This window comes from Euleptes europaea, chromosome 8, assembly GCF_029931775.1.
Source record: "Euleptes europaea isolate rEulEur1 chromosome 8, rEulEur1.hap1, whole genome shotgun sequence".
NCBI lineage: Eukaryota > Metazoa > Chordata > Lepidosauria > Squamata > Sphaerodactylidae > Euleptes > Euleptes europaea.
Genome location: NC_079319.1, coordinates 54,386,751 through 54,411,281, shown reverse-complemented (window position 1 = coordinate 54,411,281; position 24,531 = coordinate 54,386,751). Strand labels below are relative to the sequence as shown.

The window sequence follows — 24,531 nt, the reverse complement described above, 5'->3', positions numbered from 1 at the left end:
GTCTTATTTTCGGGGAAACACGGTAGTGTTACACAAATATATTGCCTATCTTGATAAAGTCCAACAGCCTCTGGGGATTTTGGACAGGTCCTGAATAAAGTATGCCCTGAATGCATATTTACCTGAAAGAAAACCTTGAATTGTCAGGTGCAAAACTGAACCTGTGGCCACTTGGCCTCATACCTCAGGGCTGATCAGATCCTAGGGCAGGGCTCTAAGCCTGCTGGGTTTGTATCCAGCAGTGAACAGAAAGAGAGTCTCAGGGAAGGATCCTTTAAACGAAACAAAATTTTATTGAAAACTTTCATGCCTCCTATGCTAACCTCATTCACACTTCACACTCACCTCAAAGTTAGGTTGGCTAGACCTAATGATGTGCACAGGCTGTTGTGCCAGCTGCCCAAGCTGGCTGCTTGGCATAAAAGCTCCACTGGTGATGAAAAGTAGAATTCTGCCCCTGCTAGGCTGGATCTTTACTTTTGTAGGGCTGGTGACATCATGGTGCCTCTGGCCCTTCTCTACTCGTTCTTTGCCTCTTTCGTCTTTCCCCCACCCCTTACACTCCAAAATGCAGGTGCACCCAGTGCTCACTTGGTCCTTTGTCAGTCTCTGCCAGGTTAATCAGCTCCAGCCATCTCTGCTGTTTCAAGGTTGCTACCTCTTTTCTCATAACACCAAGTTGGGAAGGAGTGAAGGAAGAGGCTGACTGCACAGAGATGTTCAAGCACATATTACATGTATCAGGATGACACAGGACAATCTGTTTAGGGGCTGGGAGGAATAATAGATCTTTGCCTAGACTTATTTGTTTATATACATACACTTACTACACATACTTACATTATCTCTAAGCAGAGCTTAGGAAATTTCAGAACTTAGAAAATTTCACAGAAAGTTCCAGGGAGAGTTACAATTGCAAAATAGCAGTTTTTTGGTTTTGTGGACTTAGAAGCAGAAATATAAATATTTAATGAAGCATTTTTGTAGAGCATAGCCTATTAGCAATCAGTATTAGATATGGAATCCATATTCCATGTCTAACAGAATCCATATTCCATCTCTGACAGAATGACCTCTAGCTTAAAAAAGGTTATACACAAAAAAGGTTTTTTTATTACCGTATATAACTAGTTCATATGAGAATTTAACATAACCCTTTCAGGTCAATAGAGTAATAGAATAATAGGGTTATAAACTACTTGTTCACATTAAGCGTATAAAGCCCTATACTTAAACCTTTTATCTTCATGTAAGTTTGGCTCCAACCCCAAATGAATGTCTCTTAACATAATACATTTCACAGGCTGAATTGTCACACAGCATTCCTAAATGGAATGCCTGTGCCGGGCTTAGGAGGCAACACAGCGGCGCTGCCTCCTAAGGAGGTTTCGGCCTGGCCAAAACCTCCGCCCGGCACAAAAAATCCATGCAACCCTCATAGGCTTGTATGGGAGATACGCCACCTAAAAGGTGGCGTATCTCGGGGGGGGGGAAGGGGCGTTCCCGAGCCATAACAGCTCAGGAGGCTGCCTAACAGTGGCCCCCCCCCCGGCCAGAGCCGTGACATGCCGTGATGCCCCGGGAACACCTCCCTAGACTCCACTGCGGCCTTTGCCGGCATCCGGACGCTGGCAGCAGGCTCCTTCGGCTTCTGGGCCCAGCGCTGCCATGCCAGCAACCAGCCCCACACACCGGCGCTGTGGGCCTTTGCGCCGGCATAGGTGAGGGCCGCCGCCACATCTCTGGAATGTGCTGTTAGACTCACATGGTTACTGCTCTAGAATGTCTTCTCATAACTCTAGTCTAGCCAGACTAAGTGTCACTTTCAAAAATGTCAAAAAGTGATTTGAAAAGGTCTGGGTTACGTATGGTATGGCTATTGTCTAAAGCAGTGGTTCCCAACCTTTTTTTGACCAGGGACCACTAGGACTTTTTTGTTCAGTGCAGGGACCCCAAGGTTCAAAATAAAAATTCTGAGAATTTGAAAATAAACTTTAATCATAACTGTTAGTTAAACATTAAGCTTAGAATAATATTTGAATATATATATTTATAATAGAGAACTTTTAATTGAAAATATTAATTTATTATGGGTTTATAACTTTGTTTCGCGGACCTTAATTTAGTTCTCGCGGACCCCTGGGGGTCCACGGACCCCTGGTTGGGAACCAGTGGTCTAAAGCAATGGACTGCCTACTTCTTGGGAATTCAAACCTGGGTCTCTCAGATCCTAGTTCAACACTCTAACTACTGTGCCACATTTATTACATGTATGTAATGTTGGATAGTGCTTGTGCATTCTTTAAGGACAAAATACAGCTTAGCAGTTTAAACAGCTGTCTTGAAGAAAATAGCAACTTATAACTCATCTCTGAACAACAGAATGTGATTTTAAATAAATTTTCTATATTGCTTTGGATAATTTCCCACCACTGCCGGTTAGGAAACCCAGAAAGTCTAAAATAATAATACATTTTAAAATGAAATATTTTTCTTGCAGTTAAGAGAGACAGAAGAATTTCACAGGAAACTGAATGAGGATAGTCTGTTACATGCTCCTGATTTTGTTATCAAGCCTCGCTCCCATACTATCTGGGAAAAACAGAATGTCAAACTACATTGCACTGTTACTGGCTGGCCAGAGCCTCGTCTTACATGGTAGGCCTAATTTGTTTATATCAACATTATACATTGGTTTAATTATTTGCTTTTCATAAAATGTAATAGAATCATATAAAAACAAAAGTGTTCAAGCATAAAAACATCAACTACACAGAAATCAAAAGAGTAAATTAAAAATGGGACCAGGGAAGAATAACAGATGTTTTCCACATGGGTTATCTGCTCCATGTTCAGTGCTTTGGGAAAGCTGTTTTTTTCTGCTTCCCCACAGCATTGTGGTGCTTTCATGCACATCTGGGGTTTTTCCTGGCTCTTCTCCAGTCATGCTCAAACTTGACTTGCTTCGAAATTTGGGGGAAATTGCAGTAAAGCCTGGATGACTGCTGCGTGGGTGGGAAAATCTGGATTTTCTAGCCCACGTGGCAGCCATTTTCCCTGGCCTTGTCCCCACAACAGCCATTTCCTGGCCCCACCACTGGAAGGCCTTTTTTAAAAATGAGCACTAGAACATCATTATTTCGATGTATCATTGTAACAATAGGTATAGCAGGTTCTCTGTATTCCCAGTTTTTTTAAAAAATTAAATCTATAGCCCTTTCCCTTGCAGAGATATAAGAAAAATGCATATCTTCACAAGAGAAAGGAGTAGAAACTGAATTTTAAATAAAACGAAAGATGGGAGTTCAGAGAACCTGCTACACCTATTGTTACAATGGTATACCAATATAATTGGGTTGCCGACCTCCAGGTACTAGCTGGAGATCTCCTGCTATTACAACTGATCTCCAGCTGATAGAGATCCGTTCACTTGGAGAAAATGCCCACTTTGGCAATTGGATTCTATGGCATTGAAGTCCCTCCCCTCCCCAAACCCCACCCTCTCCAGGTTCCGCTCCAAAATCTCCATGTATTTCCCAACCCAGAGCTGGCAACCCTTCGATATAATGATATTGTAGTGCCTTCAGTTATGCTGCCCCAAAACCATATAAGACTTTACAGTTCAATACCAGTGCCTTGTGTTGGGACTGGAAGCAAACTGAGCCAGTGTAGAAGGAACAAGACTGGAGTGATATGGTCCCTACAACCCACTCCAATCAGCATTCTGCCACAGCATTCTGTATCAACTGTAGCTTCTAGACAGCCTTCAGGGGCAGCCCCATGCAGAGCACATTGTAGTAATCTAACCTAGATGTTACCAGGGCATGCAGTGCAGTAGCAAGATTTTTCTGCTCACTAATGGCAGAAGTTGGTGAAAGGCACCCCTGGTCACAGTTGCCACCTGTTTATCCAACTGGAGGCCCAGGTCCAGTAGCACCCCCAAACTACAAACCTGCTCCTTTAAGAAGAGTGCAACCTCATCCAGAACACGAGATGTCCCTGTTCCTGGGTCAGACCTCCCCCACAGTAGTACCTCCATTTTGTTGGGATTAAATTTCAGCTTGTTACTCCTCATCCATCCTAAAACTGCTTCTAGGGTTCAACATGTCTGTATTTATTAATTCTGTACATTTTTACTTCATTGTATTACAGCTACTCTTTTGTTGTTGCTTTAAAGGTACAAAAACAATGTGCCCATCAATGTTCATACTCATCCTGGCAAATATGTAATTGAAAGTCGATATGGGATGCATTCTCTGGAAATTAACAAGTAAGCAAATAGCCCACAGCTTAGTAAACATATTCCCATTGGTTTAGAATTGTATCCTAACTAAAGCATCCCTGACAAGTGTTCATCCCAATGCTGCTTGAAGACTGCCAGTGAGGGACAGCTTACTACACTTCCCTAGGCAGTCCATTCCACTGCTGAACTCTTACTGTAAAAAAAGAAGATAGTGCTATAAAGTTAGCAATGTCAAAAAGATTGTTGAGTGGAAATTATTTTAATTGCCCACCTGTACATGTGACTGAATGATCTAATGTGAGTTACTGTTTGACTGTGGCTCTCATGAATTAGTGTCTTACAAATACTGATGCTAGATTGGACAGCTTCGCTACCTCCTCCTCAAGCCATTTCTACTATAATTACAATGAATGATTTTGTTCTGACGTACAGTGTTCACCTGGACAGTATCTGAGCATGGTTTTTTGGGTTGTATTTCAAATCTATTGAAACCACCGAACATTAAATTTACAGAAAATACTAGACAATTAATGCTAGCTAAAGGGAAAGAGCCAGATCTTAATCTATGAGTTTAGATTTGAATAGCTTCAGAGGATTCGTGACTGCGACTTTGTCTGTTTTTTCAGAAATCACATAACCTTTGAATGAGAACTGTAATTTTGATTTTAAAAAAACTTAAGTCTGCCTGACTTTTGACCCCTCTGTAGTTAATCCATCAGCTATTCTTGTCTTTCTCTTCAACGTCAAGAACTCTCCCTTTTTTCACACTCAGGCCAACTGTTCTTTATCACTCATACAGTACAGTCCTAAACAGTATTATCCTTTTCTGAGCTAATTGACTTTATTTATATTTTAAAGTACTAAATATATACAAAGTACAAAATTTATAAATACCACAAGAATCCTTGACATTGCCATATAACAAATTATATTTAAAGATAGAATCATACCACACTTACTAACAAACAGATAAACACTCTGTCTTTTAGCATAATGTCTCTAATCTAATGTATCCTAATTAGTCTTCTCCCAGGCCATGGATCATTGTAAATCTTGAATTCACATCTCTGCTATATCTCACTCGGTCTAGTTAATAACCAAACACCATAGTCTCTCCAGTCTTTCAGTGACATTTTTTTGCAATGCTGTTATTTTAATTAACATATACATCTCTAACTGTACTAGGGGCGTTTCTGCATGTCATTCCCACTCCCACCCCCAATCAGCTCTGGTCCTGTGCTGCTTTGGTTTATTCCCTGATTTCCAAATGCATTTTTGTACTTTTAATTTTTACTTCAGCTTTTTTGTTTCTCTCCCCCCCCCTTTTCCCTATCTCTTTTGAGACCACTCTTACCCCAGTGTTTTTCTGGAAGCTGATTTTGAGTTGGCTTTTTCCTAGTGGGTAATGTTTCTATCGGCTTTCTTTGTCCCACCCACCTCACTTTTCTACGATTGGACTGCCGTCATCATTAAACCACTCCCTCTTCCCCACTCAGAGGAATGATTTCTTGGTTTTTTAAAAGGCCCTGAAATGGTGATATAATGCTGCAGTGTTAAAATGACACTTTAAGCAGGTTCTCTGAATTCCCAGATTTCCTTTTTTTAAGTCTCTAGTTTCTTTCCTCATGGATATATAAGGAAAAAGGCATATCTCCATGAGGGAAGGTGCTAGAGACTTACTTTTGTAAAAAGAAATGAAAGTTGGGAATTCACAGAACTTGCTTGAATTATCATTGCAACACTGCAATATTATATCACTATTTTAAGGCCTTTTTAAAAAAAGGGGGATGTGCTCTGACACCACCAATAATCACACCAATGATGCCAGCACCCTGCCTTAAAAATCCTCATTATTTAAGCCATGTGCAGAAGAAAATAAACTGGCTCCACAACTGTAAAAATGCCCAAGGAGGCAGATGCATAGAAGAATCCTGTCCAAACCAATTCCAATGCTTGTGGATTGATTCCCAAGAAAAATCAGGAGTAACTCCAGTGTGCAGAAAAGATCTAGGCCAATCTGACTCCTTTGGAGAGGTTGCTTGCTTCCAGAATCCAGCAAATAGTCTAGCTGTTGTTAACAAATTTAGAGTGGTATTCTGCAGTATTTTAGGAATCATTAGGACATGAGCTAAAAGCATAGTCTAGTGGAATTGGCTATTTCCCAACTCCTTTCTGTGAAGGAAGCCACCATTTTATAAAATCTATTAGCCCTTTCTCAGATCCACAGCATATGGAAAAGATTTGTCTTGGGGGCTTTGCAAAACCATCATTGGTGTTATATTCTGGCTAACCTCCAAGGCGTGGAATCAATGGATTTATCATTTTCATTATGGTCTCTTTAAATAAGTGACAAAAGAAGACCTATGGGCTTAGAAGGGTGTATGTCTGCTTAGGATTGCACTGTATATTGATTTCAGGCAAGATCCTGTAACTCTTTACTTTTTATAAACACAAATACATTAAAAGGGTTTCTTAACAGAGCATGGTTATAAAAAAGCAAAAGATTCTGTTGGTGTTGGGGTCTTTACAAATTCTGATTTCCCACGGCTGCAGGGACCAGAAGGAAACCAACCATTATTGCTCAAGATTCATATTCTGGGATAATGTTGCTAGAAGAACAAAAGTTGTACATGTTTATGGAATGTAGCCCTGGAAAACATCTGGATTCAGTTATCACTGCAACAATAAGAACAACTTGTATGTGAACAGCTACCAAATTTCATTGATCTTAGTCCATTAAAAGACAAAGTGTGACTTACATATGACCTGGCATAAAATGAATAAGACCTTTAGTTCACATGGTATGCTAGAGTGTCGGTGGCCTAATGAAAAACCTTCTTATGAGTTGGCAGCTGAAACTATTCATGATATATGAGCATCTGAAACTAAAACACCTACACTCTTAGAGCCTGCTTTTTCGCATGTTCACTCAATAAGTAAACCTTGCTGAATTCAATTTCTCCCAAGGAAGTATGCACAGGATTGCAGTTTTAGTTTGTTAATTTGATCATAGGCTGAGTATAAGGTGTGTTAGACTCTACTACATTATATCGCCTTTTTCATTAAGCTTGGTACAAAATTAGATGTGCCAACAAAGGCAGAAATTTCAGAGGTAAGAAAAGACTGTTATCTACATTGGGGGAGATTTCAGACAACTCTTAATAGTAGTTTTTGTCTGTAGATTGAACAGAAGTATTTTTCTTTAGTGCATAAACTTGTCTGTGTGAGGGACAGAAAGCTCTATCTATGTCTGATAGCATTAGAGTAGCTTTTAGTATTTGAAATAAGTATTAAAGTCACATTTTTCAAAACTTGAATTTCTCATTTCTACATACTTACATCGAAATCTAAATGCTGGTGTAGAGCTTTCTCTCAGTGTTAATGCTAAAAATAAGTCATACAAGCATCTGTTTTGTTTATTATTATGTGAAATATTTTCCCTGCAGTTTCTGAGATCTTGTTGTTTTCTCCTTCCTTTCCTCTCTTTCCTCCCAAATAAGCGTATTTTGAAAAGAGGTTTAATTTGCGTAGAAATCAAGGTTAGAGTCAGTTGAGTAATCTTAAAATTGCTTCAATTGGATAATGATACAATTAATAATATTTTCATTAGTGATAGGCAACAAGAAGTAAAAGGACATTTTATTTGTTCATTGAACATGTTTTGGAGCACAGTACATCCTAATTGAAAGGATGCCCCCCCACACACACACAACACTACACAAACTGTTTGTTTAAGTGGGGTGCATTCAACAAAGCGAGGCTGGCAAATTCCAAATAAGCTGTCAAGAATTCTTCGCTTTCTGCAGTCTGCTAGGGTCTAGGGGACCTTTCAAGAGAGGATATTTTTGTTCCCATGTGTATCATTAGCCTGCTATGATTTCTATCCAAAGTATCCAAGTTTTATGGGTTTTTTTAAATTTTGCAGATGCTGCTTCACAATAAAACAAAAAACATCCCAAACCACTGCATCTGATTTGCATGTAACATTCAATATCAATATCAAAAACCTTTAATGGCATAAAAAATAGCATGTTAAGATAGTACAATACTTATCAAGTTCAATATAATACAATAGTAGAGTTCCACTATAAGCACTAAAGAACACAAGCAATTGGCATAACTATTACTTGTCAATACTAAAATCAATAGCTAAAATTTTTGCCAAATATTCGGCAACTGCTTCTGTAGAGTTGGGGGACTTATCCGCTAGTAAAAGTTGAGTAGTCCTATTCGCTGGGCCAGGGAGATTCACGATGATTGGATCTCTAAAACGATTTCTTAAACTGGAGAAAAAAGGGCAAAGCAGTAAGATGTGAGTTATGGAATCGGGTTCGAGGTGGCAGAATTTACATAGTCTGTCTCTAAACGGGATATTGTGGAATCTCCCGGAGAGAACTGCTGAGGGAAAGCATGTAACATTTAGCTAGCCTGGCAAAACGGCAGAGGAAAAACAGAAACTGGAAGTTCTGAGCCCGTTTCAGTTGTTACACTTGGGTCACTCCTCTCTCACATACAGGGAAGGGTGCTGCATGCAATTTTCGTAATATGCATGGCTGCCATTTTTCATGAACAAAGCACATTTTCATGCTTTGGTACATGTGAACACCCATAAACAAGCCAAGGTTTTCAACTACATGTTCCAAAACTTGACAATTTGTGTGTAGCCTTGTTCCTATAAAATGATGACTGTACATATAGGGATGATTTCCTGCTATGTGAGGTAGGACTGCCCCAAAAGAAATGACTGAAAAGAGCTCTGGTCAAGTTATCAGGAAATTAGCTGGTGTTCTCGTAATGTGAAATGTGAGGGAAAGCTGAGTAGAAGGAAGAAACAAAAGTTGGCATAGTGATGAGTTGAGGGTCAACAGCGTAGATGCACGTTGCATGTTAGGCCTTATAGGGAAGTGCTTAGCATACAGATGTTTTTATTGTGCAAAGCATCCCTAAGACTGGGAACAGACATAGAGAATATAGAGCACATTAGTAGACTGCTAAAAAAAGTCCTAAAATTAGCCCAGATTCCAGTGACAATACCCAGTCCCAATAAAATGGAAGAAGGTAAACTAGTCTTGCTAAAGTGAGGGTGTAGGGTTCCAGGTCCCTCTTTGCCACCAGTGGGATGTTTGGGGGGCGGAGCCTGAGGAGGGCAGGGTTTGGGAAGGGGAGGGACTTCAATGCCATAAAGTCCAATTGCCAAAGTGGCCATTTTCTTCAGGTGAACTGATCTCTATCGGCTGGAGATCAGTTGTAATAGCAGGAAATCTCCAGCTAGTACCTGGAGGTTGGCAACCCTCAGAGGGTGACATTAAACCGGGGTGGTGGGGGTGGATCGCTTGCTCACTTCCTTTAAAGAAATAATAATGCAAAACTTGCATTCCATGCAAAGAGGAGGGAGCTCATGCCTTTGAGTTGAAATTAGAAAGGAAGTGGGAAGATGAAACAGGAATATATTCCTTAGGAGTTATTGGGAAACAGAGGAGCCTTGCCAGTGGAGTATTTACTGTTTCTTTGTTTTCATAACCAACACACTCTACTGCTTAAGTAGTGCAGAGGGAGCACAGAGTACTCAGCTTGTAAAGAGTAGACACAAATTAAATTACATTTTTTAAAAGGTTGAAAAAATAGCACAGGTGTAGTGGGGAGTGTTACTGTTAGCAGCAGTATTGTCACAGGCCCTGTAATTATTTTACAACCACATTGTATACAACATTAGAAACTGCAGTTGATGCACTCATTTGGGAAGAATCACATTCCCACCCCCCAGCAGTTACATTTTGATTGTTGGGAAATATGATTTCCATACAGCAGAAGCATAGTCTCCGGAAAGTAATCTAGATCTCCCACAATAACTTAAAAAGCATGCATTTCTCCACACACACACACACAAACAAACAAACACATACACAAACTGCCTAGAAAGGCCCCAAAGGAAAATTACATATTGTAGATTCTTCACTGTTTCTTCTTAGAGTGATTTTTGACAAGTTATATTGCTAGAATATTATCTGAAATTCTAACAGAACCACCAAAATGATTGTAAATTGCCCATTAAGTAATTAAAAATGCAAGCCCCAGCAGAATTATCCCCTTCTAAGCCCACTGACTTCAATTGGCTTAGAAATGTATAATACTGTTTAGGGTGCTACTTAGGGTTGCCAGCTCTGGGTTGGGAAATGCCTGGAGATTTTGGGGGTGGAGCCTGAGGAAGGTGGGATTTGGAGAAGGGAGGGACTTCAATGGGATATAATGCCATAGAGTCCACCCTCAAAAGCAGCCATTTTCTCCATGTGATCTCTGTCACCTGGAGATCACTTGTAATAAAGGGAGATCTCCAGCCACCACCTGGAGGCTGGCAACCCTAATGGCACTGTAAGTTCTCTCCAAGTCTATTTCTTTGTAAGCTTATTTCGATGATGATAATAGTCAATTTGAAATCAGTTAACTGAATTAGTTTTAATGAGCTAGATTGGATTAACAAGAGTAAACATGCTAGCAAGCCCAGGTTTGTTTTGGTTGACGTACAACTGTGATTTGGATGTTTGAATGATTTATTTCTTTGTTCTAAATAAAATGATGGTAAAGGAGTTGACTTCTGAGTCATCACCCTTTTCTTCATAAAATGGGGGAGGTTAAAGCAACTGGGGTACAGTCTCTCACACTGCCTGCCAAATCATTTAGTACCCATGATAATCCATTAAAGCCCAATCCATGTGGATGACTGCAAAGGTAAACTTGGCATGGTGTCTCGCTGCAAAGAGAGGCAAGCCTTATGCCTGATTCCATGCCCAAATGGTTATATAACAGCCAGAGGTCTGTTCAGAGCTGGTTATAATAGCCTGAAGCTATAATCATTCTTCTGAACTTTCTGACTTATCCAAGGTGTAATTGTATCTGGGCTTATTATTGGCTGCAATAATTCCATCTTTCAGGCTCTCTAAAGTAAGCATGCACTTGCAGGGACAAAAAAAAAAGTGGCAATGAAGGTAAACAAATCCATGGAACAGTGCTGGGTTTTGATCCATGATCCGCAAACAATACTAACCTTGGTAATGTTACCGAGGATACATCAGGTAGTAGGGTTTCCATGCTGCTATTGTTTTACTCCCTGAACAACTTACTCACGATCACTGCTGGCACTGCCCCTTCCTACCCTCTTCCTTCTCGTCACATTGGCACAGGAATGACAATCCGATGAGAATCTGGCCTGCCCCTCCAAGGCCCTCACTAGCTAAAATTGAGCCAGTGGTTTAAAAAAAAAAAAAAACCTGTTAAAGGGCTAAAAGTGGGGGTGTGTGCAAGAGTTTAGTGCCACCATTTTGAATCAGTGCTAAGTTACACACACACACACACACACCTCCACGGACTGGCTGAAGGCAGTGCTTTCACACTGAGACTGTGCCTTGAGTTGCTACTCCATTTCTCCTTTACGTTTGAACAAAGGAAGTTTATTTGCTCCGGCTTAAAAAGCAAAACCTTGGATAGAACCCAACACAGTGAGGACATGCTGGGTTCTACCCAGGGGAAAAAAAACCCCCTATGGAAGCAGCCAATGAGGTAGCAGTAATAGGAGGTGGTAGAATGGAATGCGCCTCTTCAGACTGCAGATTCTCAGTGGTACAGAGCATCTGCTTTGCATGGCGAGGGTCCCAGGTTCAATCCATGGCATCTCCTGCTAAAAGGATCATGTAGTAGGTCATGTCAAAGATCTCTGCCTGAGACCCCAGAGAGTTGCCATACAGTTTGAATAGACAATATACTGATGTTGATAGACCAATGGTCTGGTTCAGTATAAGATAGCTTCACGTGAGCATGTTTTGGAATTGCCCTCTGTTAAAACCTCCTTGCAAACAGAAGACCAGCACAGGAATCAATGAGAGGAGACAGAATCTTTGTCCCTTTAGTGTTTGTTTATATTTGCATGGAGTACAAAGGGAATACTCAAAGCTGGAATCTACCACCTGCAGTGTGCAGTAATGTGATCCATCCTATCACCTCTGGACACTGCTACCTCACTGTATCCTCATTAATTTGCATGTGTGAACCCTTAAGAAAACATTCCAGTATAATACTGATATTATATTCATGCCTCACAATTAAAAATTAAACTTACACTCCCCCTCAATTTCCACAGCACCATTATTAGCAAGCTGGTTGTTCAGTTAGTGACCATAATCACATTTTCACCCTTATCTTGGCTTCACAGTAGATTCTAATCCTACCTTGAAAGAGGCATTAGAAAATAAATGTTTCCCACTAACTAGAACATAGCCTTTTAAGCATTTAATAGACACTAACAGTGAAGTTAGATATGTCTTTCAGGCCAATGTTGGCCCTCTGCCAGATGTGGCTTTATTTTCACTCGAATCCTGGAATCCTTGCAATAGTTCTTTCATCATAGCCTTAGGGCTTCTTCTGTTGTGTGTTTTGCCCTTACAAGCTGACTCAGTGATGTGGTCATGTACACAAAGCATTATATTGACAGTTCATTATCTGCATAACCTTTTGAAACTATGAACATTTTGCTTATGCATATGTGGCCAAAAATATGGAGAAATGCCTCTGTTATAAGATTTATACAAGTGTTTGCCCATCATAAATCACTTGCATTTTTGTGGATACAAAACTAAATTTTACCAGATCAGTCCATTACTATTTGAGGAATTCTGCAAGTGATGGCTTGGAACCCAAGTATGACATCATATGTAGTGTCCTTTCTCCTTTCCCACTATGGCCTCTCAATCCTGTCCACCCAAAGCCACTCCTGAAGAGCACAAATCCTTCTGAATGGTTTGGACTGCATGGACACAGAAAAACAGACACAGTGAAAATGAAAAAAGCAGCGTAGATCCAAAGCATCTGGAGAGAGGAGAGGTTGATGAACCTCATCACCTTGCATGAGTAGGAGTGCCTTCCATCTGTGGATGAGCTATCTGGAATCAAGCTAATACTTTGATTTATCTGTTTGTCTTTCTGTTCCCATACAATGTGAGAAAAACACTACTCTTGTCTAGCACTCACTTAGTATAAATACACACCCTTCATACCTCATCACAGCCAGCCTTCCATGTTAGGTGGGGCTGCCATATGTCCAGGTGGAGCTGCAATGCTTCCAGGTGAGGCTTCAAAGAAATGAATAGAAAATTGGTGATGACTCATAACCAGCCAAGACATCTACAAACCTGTTGCAACGCCTAGGTATATTTTTAGCTTGTTAGCATCAGAAAAGTACACACTGAAGAAGTAAGCACACTTATTTTTCAATTCGAAAGGTTTTACCAACTTATAATGAACACCTTCCTTAAACCAATAAGAACTTCCTTAAGTTACACTATACCTCTTTTAGGAATTTTATGCATGGGCACTTTGACTTACTTTCTCTACTAGTCCTATTTGGTTTTTCATTGGGGTTATGCATGAGTTTTCCATCCCTTAGAGATGACCTCATGCCTAGCCCACACAATGTCCAGGTTTTCCCGATCCTGTTGTAATGCATTCTTCAATCTCCCCTGAGATCAGCCTAAGTTAAATCATCCCCATTTCCATTCATAAGCCAAAGCACAAGAGAGGGGAGCTGGGGGAGGGGTGATGTTTTTCTCACAGTAAGCACTGCAGTCAATTACAAAGCAGTGTTTTCAAGGGGCAGGGACTCAGACGCTTCCGGATTTCTGCTGGTGATTCTGCAGTACTCTGGAAACCCCAGGACTTTCTCCAGTGCAAACAGCAACATGCATAGCATTTTTAGGACCCGGAACCGAAAACTGTGGGTCAAGAGAGTCTCCCATGCATAAAAGACCTTGCTGTATGCACAGTCATAATAGCTAAATGGGGTTGTTTCCAAGATCATATCAGCATAAAAAGAAGAGTCTTTGGTGTGCAAAGTTGAATGAGTCAGATGGGTAGAATTTGGATAATTTTAAATGGAACTGTAACAAATTTAAAAGACTATTAAAATTCTTAAAGGGGGAGGGACAACAGTGCTCCAAGCTAAATGGTGCACCCACTGGTCTCACGCTGGTCATTGCTCTGCCTACATATCCTTAAATGAAGTTCAGAGTATCTCTTGCACTGAACACATCTTTTATGGCCTCTTGCTATACAATGATGTACTGACAGTCTCCCAAAGAAAGCACGTGAGATTAAAGTTCCTCATACAATTAATATAGTTTTAAGAATTCAGCTTGGTGTATATTCGTGAGTAGGATGTAAGACCACAGCCCAACAATTCCCGGGATTAGTGAAGCACCCTAGCCTATGCTTCATTGTCAAAAGACCAGCCCTGCCCCATAAACTGAAACACATTGTTCCATGAAGAGAAAAAAAAAGTTCCACAAGAAAGAAACTGCTTTAGTGGAGAAATGTGTTCCCAAGAGGAAGTTTTAAGAACCTGAGGTAAGGCTGAAAGAACTAAAAGATAAATCCTTTAACAGCTGTTCCTTTTTTGTCTCTTTCTGTCGAACCTTTCAATAACACTCCGGCACTCTCCCTTTTACCAGCTCTCTAACTACTTTGCTATATTCTCCTTTATATCCCTGCTACCATCCCATAGACTTTTGGCGGGCTCCCAGCCTCTACTAAATAGATTTCTTTTTAAAAAAACGTTGTGTTTGAAGTCAGTTGAGAAAATAAAATTTTATGCTAATTTTATGTATTTAAAATATTTATATAGCCGCCTTTCTCCTGGGGACATAACCTATTTTGGTAATGGGTGGGCTGGTTGTAAGATGTTTGCATGCATGAACTGTGGGTAAGAATGTTGTTAAGAGTTGGGAAATGGGAAGACATTACTGTGATGTTATATGTAAAGTGATAGCCATATGGTGAGCATTAAAGAAATGAGTCAAGGAAATTAATCCAACATCAAATTTATAACTCAAATACCATACATTTGCTTCAAAGTCATTAAAGTTAGTGTGGTATAGTGGTTAGGGTGCCAGCCTAGGGACCCATTCAGCATGTTGGTTAGCCCAGAATCTGTCACTCTCCATCATCCGAGCTTCCCTCACAGGGAATGCCTCCCAAAAGGAGGGAGAAAAAATAATCCGTAAAATATAATCAATAAGTCCTTTTTATTTGACCCTAACATTTTCATTTACCTGAATGAGCCATCCTGTATAATACAGAACATGGTTATCACCACTGAAAAACATGGTGCCTAGCAATATTGGGAGACACTACTGGTACACACACACACACTCACACACACTGCTATTTGAGTAGCGTTGATATTATTCCTGATCTTTCTATTCTTTTCAGATGTGATTTTGAAGACACTGCTCAGTATCGTGCTTCTGCCATGAACGTAAAAGGAGAGCTTTCAGCCTATGCTTCATTGGTGGTAAAGAGTAGGTTGCCAGAAATTCATCTATAGGTTTTTTTTCATATTGCATGTAAAAATTCCATTTTTCATGGCCACTATGCTGCTTCCTCTGAGGTGACAAGGGGTTACAGCTTTTGCCCTTTTCTTTCCTAGGATACAAAGGAGAGTTTGATGAAACTTGTTTCCATGCTGGAACGGTTACCCTACCCATCAGCTGTAAGTTGACAACTGATCAGTTGCTGTGAGGATAAATCATTATGAACCACCTGATAACATTATTTAGGAGCATTATGTTTCAAAAGTTCTACTGCTTTCAGGAGAATGAGGACCAGCAATATCACTTTTCATCAACAGAAGGAGCCAACTATGTTTTTCTTCTATCAAGTATAACACCTCTTAGGGGTATTCTTCACGGAGATTTGCTGCTGTTTCGATGCTGATTTGCGTTGGAGGCAAATTTTGGTTATTCACTGCAGATCCGTGTTTTCCCCCACTGAGCAAAATAAGCCGGGTTAAAAGAGAGGCAATCCAAACCACTTCTGAGCTGTACTTTCCAGTAGAAGAGCGTATTGTTGCTCGGATGCCCATGAAAAAATGTTTGCTTCACTCCCCGGGATGCCTCCTTTCTCCTCCCCCAAGAACCGTGATTGGCTGGGGGAGCTGCCACTCTAACAGCACCGCACCGGCAGGAGGGAGACCCAAAGCAGACTGGTTGCCCCTCTTCAGAAGGGTGATGGGGGTTTTGGCTTGGATTTGCCACTCTCAGGATGCCCCCCCCAACACACACACACATAGGATCGCACCGGCAGGAGGGAGACCCAGAGCAGACTGGCTGCCCCTCTTCAGAAGGGTGATGGGGGTTTTGGCTTGGATTTGCCGCTCTCAGGATGCCCCCCCCAACACACACACACATAGGATCGCAGCGGCTGGAGGGAGACCCAGAGCAGACTGGCTGCCCCTCTTCAGAAGGGTGATGGGAGTTTTGGCTTGGATTTGCCGCTCTCGGGATGCCCCCCCCAAACACACACACACAGGATCATGGGAAGAGTGGGCGGGATTAGGCGGATTTGGAGCGGTGAGTCATGAGTGGCAGCAGACGTAAGCAGCACAGAGAAGTGCGCTGTTTCTCCCATGAAAAATTGAAAATGCCTCGGGATGGGGGGGAGAATCTGCGCTGCCATGAAAAAGCTATTTAAATTGGTTTATTGTTTGCTCCGATTCGAAACCGAAGCAAAATCCACCGTGAAAAATACCCCTCTATGTTTTTGCTTATGCCGATAAATCATCCACGTGGTTTGTTGAAGAAGAACATTCTGTCTTTCATTAAGATTGCTGAAGCCTTTGATACTGCAGCTGGCAGTCCTGCATTATGATTCCAAGCTCCTAATTATAAGAAATGATTGGACATAAACTCTTTTGCAGAGGTTAATTTTGCACTACCAGTTGTGTTTTAGTTGCTTTGTCCTTCCTATTCCTTTGTATTCTATTATGAAATTTAATTATTGAACCATCTTCATTATAACATCTTCTTAGCCCTTGCAGGAAGAATCTAAAACTCATTCAAATTTTGAGCCATCATGAATTCAACAAACTTGATTTTTTGTATCTCGGTGCACCTATGATTGCTCTTATTCTAAACATGTCCTACTGCTTGGTGGTTTTTGTAGGGAAGTAATAGTTGTACAATTCTACCCTGGAACAATTAATCCTTGATAAAGGTAAAGGAAACAAACAATTTTTTCCCCTCTTGCAGTTGGTGTTACTCCACATGGCTATGCCTCCAGATTTGAGATTCACTTTGTGGATAAATTTGAGGTTTCCTTTGGAAGAGAGGGTGAGACAATGAGTCTGGGATGCACAGTTATCATTCACCCTGACATTAAACGTTTCCAACCAGAGATCCAGTGGTACAGGAATGGTAAGTATGTGTTGCAAGATGAACCTATCCTTTATTGCACTTTGGTTATTGTGTGAATGGGTGTGTGTGCCTGTGGTCCAGAAATGAACATAAAGTGTAGTGTGTAAGAATCCTATACTTGCATTATTCCTTGCATGAATGTTCACATTGTGTAACTCATACAGGTCCACAATTACTGTCATCTTAGTGCAGGTAGAAAGGAGACCCTGCACTTGCTGAACACCTACCACTAGACTATTTTAGGGGGATTGGGTATGCCAAATTAACTCATCTCATCCTTGATTAAAGAGATCTTAGATAATTACTTTAATGCATCCATTCACCGATTAGTTAAGCAATTACATCTTCATCGTCAACATGAAAAAAACAATAGCTTTAAAAAAAAAGCATACTTCCTTTTTTGGGGGGGTTGATGATACATGTGTGTGCTTCGGTAAGCTTTCCATCTCCATGAGAGAAGAATGGCTGCGGCCTGCAGTTTAAAACAAATAATCAGGGACACAAAAACTAATCAGATAGACAGTCTTAGACAATCAAAAGTGTTTTGATTTCAATGGACTTTCAATGGACTTTTGCATACTTCCAACTTTTAAGCCACAATATTTTGTTCCACATTTTGGGGAAGATGGTTCATTTATTGTTATCATGATTTTAATATGAAGTGTTATCACAATCTGAGACTGTGGGAGGATCTGTGGTACAGTGGGAAGGTACATGCTTTGAATTCACAAGGCCCCAGGTTCAACCTCCAAAATCTCTAGTTAAAGGATCTCAGGCAGAAGGTGTTGGGAAAGATTGTTGTACACTCTTGAGACCCTGGAGAGCTGTGACCAGTCAAGACTAAACAAGGCTAAGCTAGATGGGTCAATGGAGTGATACAGCATAAGGCAGCTTCACGCATTCGCATGACACAGATTTACTAGATATTCCCTCAGGTGCAATTGCGACACTGGGCAAGGCTTCCTCTCTTGCTCCTCTTCCCAGTGGTCACTCAAGAGCCCACACAAATTTGTTCAAGAACTTTTAAATCCCTATATGAAACTCCATATGAGAGAAGAAGTTGGGTTATTATGGTGATTTTTTCACACAAGAACTTGTTGAAGGATAAACAGTTCCACATATATTGGAACAGATTCTGTTCAGTCACATCTTTCTAACTTGCAGGAGGTCTGATTACTCCATCCAAATGGGTCAAGACACACTGGAGTGGAGAAAGAGCGACATTAACCCTTACTCATGCTAACAAAGAGGACGAAGGTCTTTACACCCTCCGGGTGGTGATGGGAGACTACTATGAGCAGTACAGTGCTTATGTTTTTGTTCGGGGTAAGTTTTGTTGAAGCGAAATAAGGGAGGGCATTATGTGTGCATGCTCAATCTTCCAAAGATATAAAATATTTTAAAATGGATACAGCAATGACCAAAGCCAAAATCCAGGGGACACCTTTTATTAGGATCAGCCACAATTGCACAATACACTGTGCATGATTTCAAGTTTCTGGCATGGTATAATGCAGCTCTCCTTATTCCCATGGGCAATCAGTGGATTAGTTGTATTTGCTTTATTTATAAAGTAGAATTACAAAGAATAAGTATCTTGGAAACTGAACCCTGCTCCTGCCTCTCCTGGTTCCAAATGATATCTAAGTCCCTGCTAGATTATACATTGTGCCAAGAGACAGAAAAGAGACATTCATAAACAAATTCCTGTGATACCTTTTATTAAAATAATCCAAAATAGTACAAAACAATGTGCAAGCTTCTGAGTTCTGCAGAATTGTTCATCAGTTTGGATGTTAAAGGAGGAGGCAGGGAGACAGTTCCTTGTACGTTGACCTCCCTGCCCCTGCAAAAGCTTCCCACCCCTACATTAGCATTATGAACATCCATGAGTTGAGAACCCTGCATTTGACTTGCAACATGTAATTCTGGTCTCAATTTCACTGCAACAAACCAGACTGGGATCAAGTTTACTGGAGCTAGGGTTGCCAGGTCCCCCTTCACCACTGGCGGGAGGTTTTCAGGGTGGAGCATGAGGAGGGTGTCGTGCACAGCTTGTCTGGACTTCAGGAGTTTACCTGGTAGCAACTTCACACCACGCAGTTCTGCTATGTACAGTTTATTTACAATATCTACACAGAGTCCTTTGGCTGTTAACATTCACAGCTCTGAGCATCAGCATGCTCCGCCAGCATATATATTTCAGCAAGAGGTAACTTACATTCACTATACAGACGTATATACACATTCATGACCAATCACAGTTCACCTGAGATGAGTCATTCTGGAAATCCCCATTCCTGGCTGTACAAACTGGATCAGACCAGCATCATCACATGACTTAGCTGTCACTCTGATCAGTATGATCTGTTTAGCAAACTGCAGACTAGGCATAACTTTGACATATGTTGACAGAGGGTGGGGTCTGAGGAGGGGAGGGACTTCAATGCCATAGAGTCCAATTGCCAAAGCGGCCATTTTCTCCAGGTGAACTGATCTCTATCGGCTGGAGATCAGCTGTAATAGCAAGAGATCTCCAGCTAGTACCTGGAGGTTGGCAACCCTAACTGGAGCCCAAATAGCATTATAGTTTGATTTTTTAAAAAAAATATTCCAGTTTTAGTGCTGTCAGGTGTCTCAAGCATTTTGTATATAGAGGCAACCAATGAACACTAAATAAGTAAAAATATATGCTGAAGAAAAATTTTGGAGTTTTTTTTTAAACTTAAGCTTTTAAAACTAAATTAACAATTTCTTTGTTTTGCTTCAAGTTTTTGTGCCAGGAATGCCTTGTGTAGTTTGAGAGAAGGTCCCTTGAATAAGTGCTCAGATGTCTTTTGAACAAGTATATGGTGTGATCACATTTCACTGGCCATGCAGCCACACTATATCAGTCTCAGTTGCTTGAGGCAGCTGAAAAGAAACATGCCAGTGCTGGAGGTCTTCAAATTCTTGGCTGAATGACCAGGCCCAGAATGGCGCCGCTTTGCCATATTCAGCAGAGACTAGGGTATGCAGCTACTCGCCCCCCACCCCCCATCCCTACCCCACAAAACATGACCAAAGAAGTCATGGTCACAAATTATAGAAAATTCCCAGGGGCTTGCTTATTGGTGATCTCACACAGAATCAGCTAAAATTAAAATATTATATAAGCAATCTATTATTAACTTTCTGTAAGGATTTTATTAGATCTTTCTGGCATACTTTAATGTTGCAAACCATTAAAACTCAGCCAAGTATTTATACAGAATTATTGGAAAGTCTGCAAAATTTCTCCTTTTCCTCACCTTCTGTTTTCGCAAAACAAATCAAGCAAAATTTTCCTCATAAGCCTTGATAAGACTGCTTTCTTGAATTCTTGATACTTGGTGTATATTGATTATTAACAAATCAGTAAATATTTTTATTCATGCATGCCGTCATTCTATTTCTCCTTTTCCTCACCTTCTGTTTTCACACACTTAAAAAAAAAAAAACACCAAGTACGGGTGTGCATTTGGTAAAGCCTAACTAAAAAGACTCGGAAAATACCTTATCTGTATTTGGGGGTGGGGGTTATCCCCCCCCCAAATTGCAGCAATTTAAGGGAGCCGAAAAGTAGCATTATTTGGCCTGCTTTGGCCCTGCCGCCATTTAAAAAAAAAACTGGGAGGAATCCCCTCTCCCCCTCCCTCCCTCTCCTGCTCACACCTGCTGGCTGGCGGGGTCTCGGAGATGGCAGGCCATACAAAGCAGGCCCAGCATTCACCTCTGATCTGCTGCCGCCTCTGAAAAATTCCATCCACCTCTGAAGTCCATGTGGACTTCGGAGGCAGTGGTGGCACAGAGCTGAATGCTGGGCCCAACCAGGCTGAACCCAGCATTCAGCTCTGCACTGCCTGCCACCTCGGAAACCTATGTGGACTTCGGAGGCTAATGGAATTTTGGGGGTTTGGGTTTAATAAACCCGAAAATGTTCAAATAACCAAAAAAAAAAGTGGAACCCCCTCCCCATACTGATATGGGGACTTGGGTTTTTCAGATTTTTCAAAAATGTCCAGGTCTGTAAAACCCAAATCTGGGAAAAAATGGTGCACACCCCCAGCTCAGAGCACTGTGAAAGGGAAAGGTACACAGATATGAAGGAAGTTCTATAAATTTGCAAAAATGTCCTTTATTTCTTTTTCCTTTAGTCTGTTCCATATGTTCGCGGACCAACAGATCATAAGCAAAACAAATCAAGCAAAATGTTCCTCATAAGCCTTGATAAGACTGCTTTCTTGAAGTCTTGATACTAACAAATCAGTAAATATTTTGATTCATGCATACCGTTATTCTATTAAAGGAAGAACTTCCATTTTGGATGTTTACAGAAGGAGAATTTGGCCTTTAAAAGCCTTTGACTTTTGGTCTCAAATTAAAGAAGTATCTTAAAATTATTATTCAGCATGTGTCTCCCTCTACACAGATGCTGATGCCGATATCCCAGGAGCCCCTGCATCCCCGCTGGATGTGAAATGTTTGGATGCTAATAAGGACTATGTCATTATCTCTTGGAAACAACCAGCTGTTGATGGAGGAAATCCCATTTTAGGATATTTCATTGATAAGTCAGTATTTATGCTAGACTGAACTTATGTATTGATTTATTTACATTACTTATATCTGCCTTCTTACTGAGACTCAAGGTGGATTACAATGTCAGTCAATGCAATCAACAGGATGGAATATCTAATAAGTAATGTGATAGAATTTGGATTGAAGAAAACTGGCAACAAGCGGAAATCTGAAAACAAGCTGAAACAGAGCTGAAACAAAGCATAGCCATTAACATGACACATTAAACAATACAGGCTTTACATAGTTGGATCGTACTTACAACAACAGACAGTACATACTACACACAATAGTATAATCCACAGTCCCTATCGTTTTACCAAAGCATTTTTGAACCCATTTTGTTACTATACAACCGTATTATTTGTATAAAAAAGCCATCCTAAATAATTCAGTTTTGCCAGGAGAATGGGAGCCCTCCTGACCTCATCAGGCAAGTCATTCCTAAGGTGGGGGCCACAACAGAGAATGCATGCGTACAGACAGTTGTTGATCTTACCCATTTGTAGAGTTGACTTCAAGGGGAGACCTATGTATAGTGCATTACAGTAGTCTAGTCTAGATCAGTGGTCGGCAAACTCATTAGTCAACAGAGCCAAATATCAACAGTACAACGATTGAGATTTCTTTTGAGAGCCAAAACACCTTTTAACAACCATTCATGCACGGCAGGTTTTACCTTGGATTTGCCACTCTCTAGATGCACATTTTCCCCATCTGCATTCTCAAAACTCTGCAAGGGGGCTTATTGTTGAGTTTTGAGAATCTGGATGGGGAAAATGTGCATCTGAGTGGCAAATCCAAGGCAAAACCTCCCATTCATAAATGGCCAATAACCCCCCATGCAGTGTTTTGAGAATCTGGATGGGGAAAATGTGCGTCTGAGTGGCAAATCCAAGGCAAAACCTCCCATTCATAAATGGCCAATAACCCCCCCATGCAGAGTTTTGAGAATCTGGATGGGGAAAATGTGCATGTAGAGAGTACAAATCCCAAAAAGAGAGTATAAATGAATCAAACATGGCTTCGCCCCCCGGGCCCCAACGTCCTCCTCCTCCTTGCCGCCGCCTGGGCTCCTTCCTTCCTTCCCTCCCTCCCCGGCCTGCATGCCATCCGCCTGTCCGCCCATCCTCAGCGCCTCGGCCTCTGCCTCCTCCGCCAGCCAAAACCAGCGCGAAAAATCCCGCCCGCTGATTGGCTGCCGCCACCCGCCTTGGCTCCACCAGCCCTCGAGCGCCGCGTGCAAAACCCAGCCGCGCTGTGAGGGGAGGGAGAGGGGGGAGGAGGAGGGCGCTTTCCAGAGCCGCACTCAAGGGGACAAAGAGCCGCATGCGGCTCGCGAGCCGCAGTTTGCCGACCACTGGTCTAGATGATCCCGGTGACCAGATCAGCCATGTCAAAGTAGGGGACCATCTTCCAAGGTACACTGAGTTGGAAGAAAGTGATTTTGCAGCTTCATTAGTTTGCTTCTCCAAGCAATAACGCTGGATCCAGCTCTTAACCGAGTCAAGTGTCAGCTGAACCCCATTAATGTCCTTCAAGATCTCTGTCTTCCCAAACAGCATTACCTACATCTTGTCAATTTCAACTTTTTCACTCGCAGCCATTTAACCACAGCAGCCAGGCATTGTTTCATGACCTCTACAACATCACCTGGAGATTTAGATAAGGAATTATAGAGCTAGGTATCGACAGCATTTTGATGACAGCCAGCCCCCAAACAATGAATGATTTCTCCAAAGGGCTTTAAATAGGAATTATACTGATCAATGGGATTGTATGATCATAAAAACCATTTGGTTATGGAAAATGGAGCCTTGCCTTCCAAATTATTAAAGGATTCCAATTTGCCAAGTATTCTCTCATAAAGTCCTTTTATAGAGGCAAGTCAACACATGATTGAGAATGTGAGTTAGTAAGTATTGCTCAGATGTTAATAAAAAGTACCAAATCAGTGCTACATATCTAAGCAAGTCATACACCTGTGTGATTAAAATGTTACCTGAAAAATCAGGTAATCCTTAGGGAGTGAAGGTTAGATCACAAACACAGCTTTATTGTGTACAGAAAGGACTGCATATGTATGTACAAGAAAGAGCAGCCATAGTTTGGCAAGGGAAATGGACTCACCTCAGCTTAAGGCCTCCAAGCAAGAGTGGAGGATGAACAGCACTAGTGATTCATTCTCCTGTGCCTTTCTCTGGCCTATTTGCACTTAACGTTTTTGCTTGTTATATAATTGTTTAGCAACATGGTTTTGTTTCGGTTCTGCATCAATGTGGCTCCATCACAGGGGCAGTTCATGCTCTCTTCGTTTTTTCCCTGGTTTTATTCCGAGTGGTTATACGATGATGTTTCCATTAAAAATGTTATCAGATTGGTATGAGTTTGCATGCACAGTTTCTTTTTCTCTCCTCCTCTGTTTTGACTTAACCTTTTAAAGAGCTGCAAGCG

The 24,531-nt window shown here is 41.2% G+C and overlaps 1 protein-coding gene across 2 annotated transcripts in view; it reads left to right on the top strand.

Moving 5' to 3' along the window:
* MYOM1 (myomesin 1) overlaps positions 1-24,531 on the top strand; it is a 111,850-nt gene that overhangs the window by 34,655 nt on the left and 52,664 nt on the right. For both annotated transcript variants that reach the window (XM_056854301.1, XM_056854299.1), the window contains exons 5-11: positions 2,501-2,658; positions 4,178-4,270; positions 15,497-15,585; positions 15,714-15,776; positions 17,314-17,478; positions 18,643-18,804; positions 21,929-22,070. In XM_056854301.1, coding sequence (XP_056710279.1) covers positions 2,501-2,658; positions 4,178-4,270; positions 15,497-15,585; positions 15,714-15,776; positions 17,314-17,478; positions 18,643-18,804; positions 21,929-22,070 — 872 coding nt within the window. The remainder of the gene's footprint in view (positions 1-2,500; positions 2,659-4,177; positions 4,271-15,496; positions 15,586-15,713; positions 15,777-17,313; positions 17,479-18,642; positions 18,805-21,928; positions 22,071-24,531) is intronic.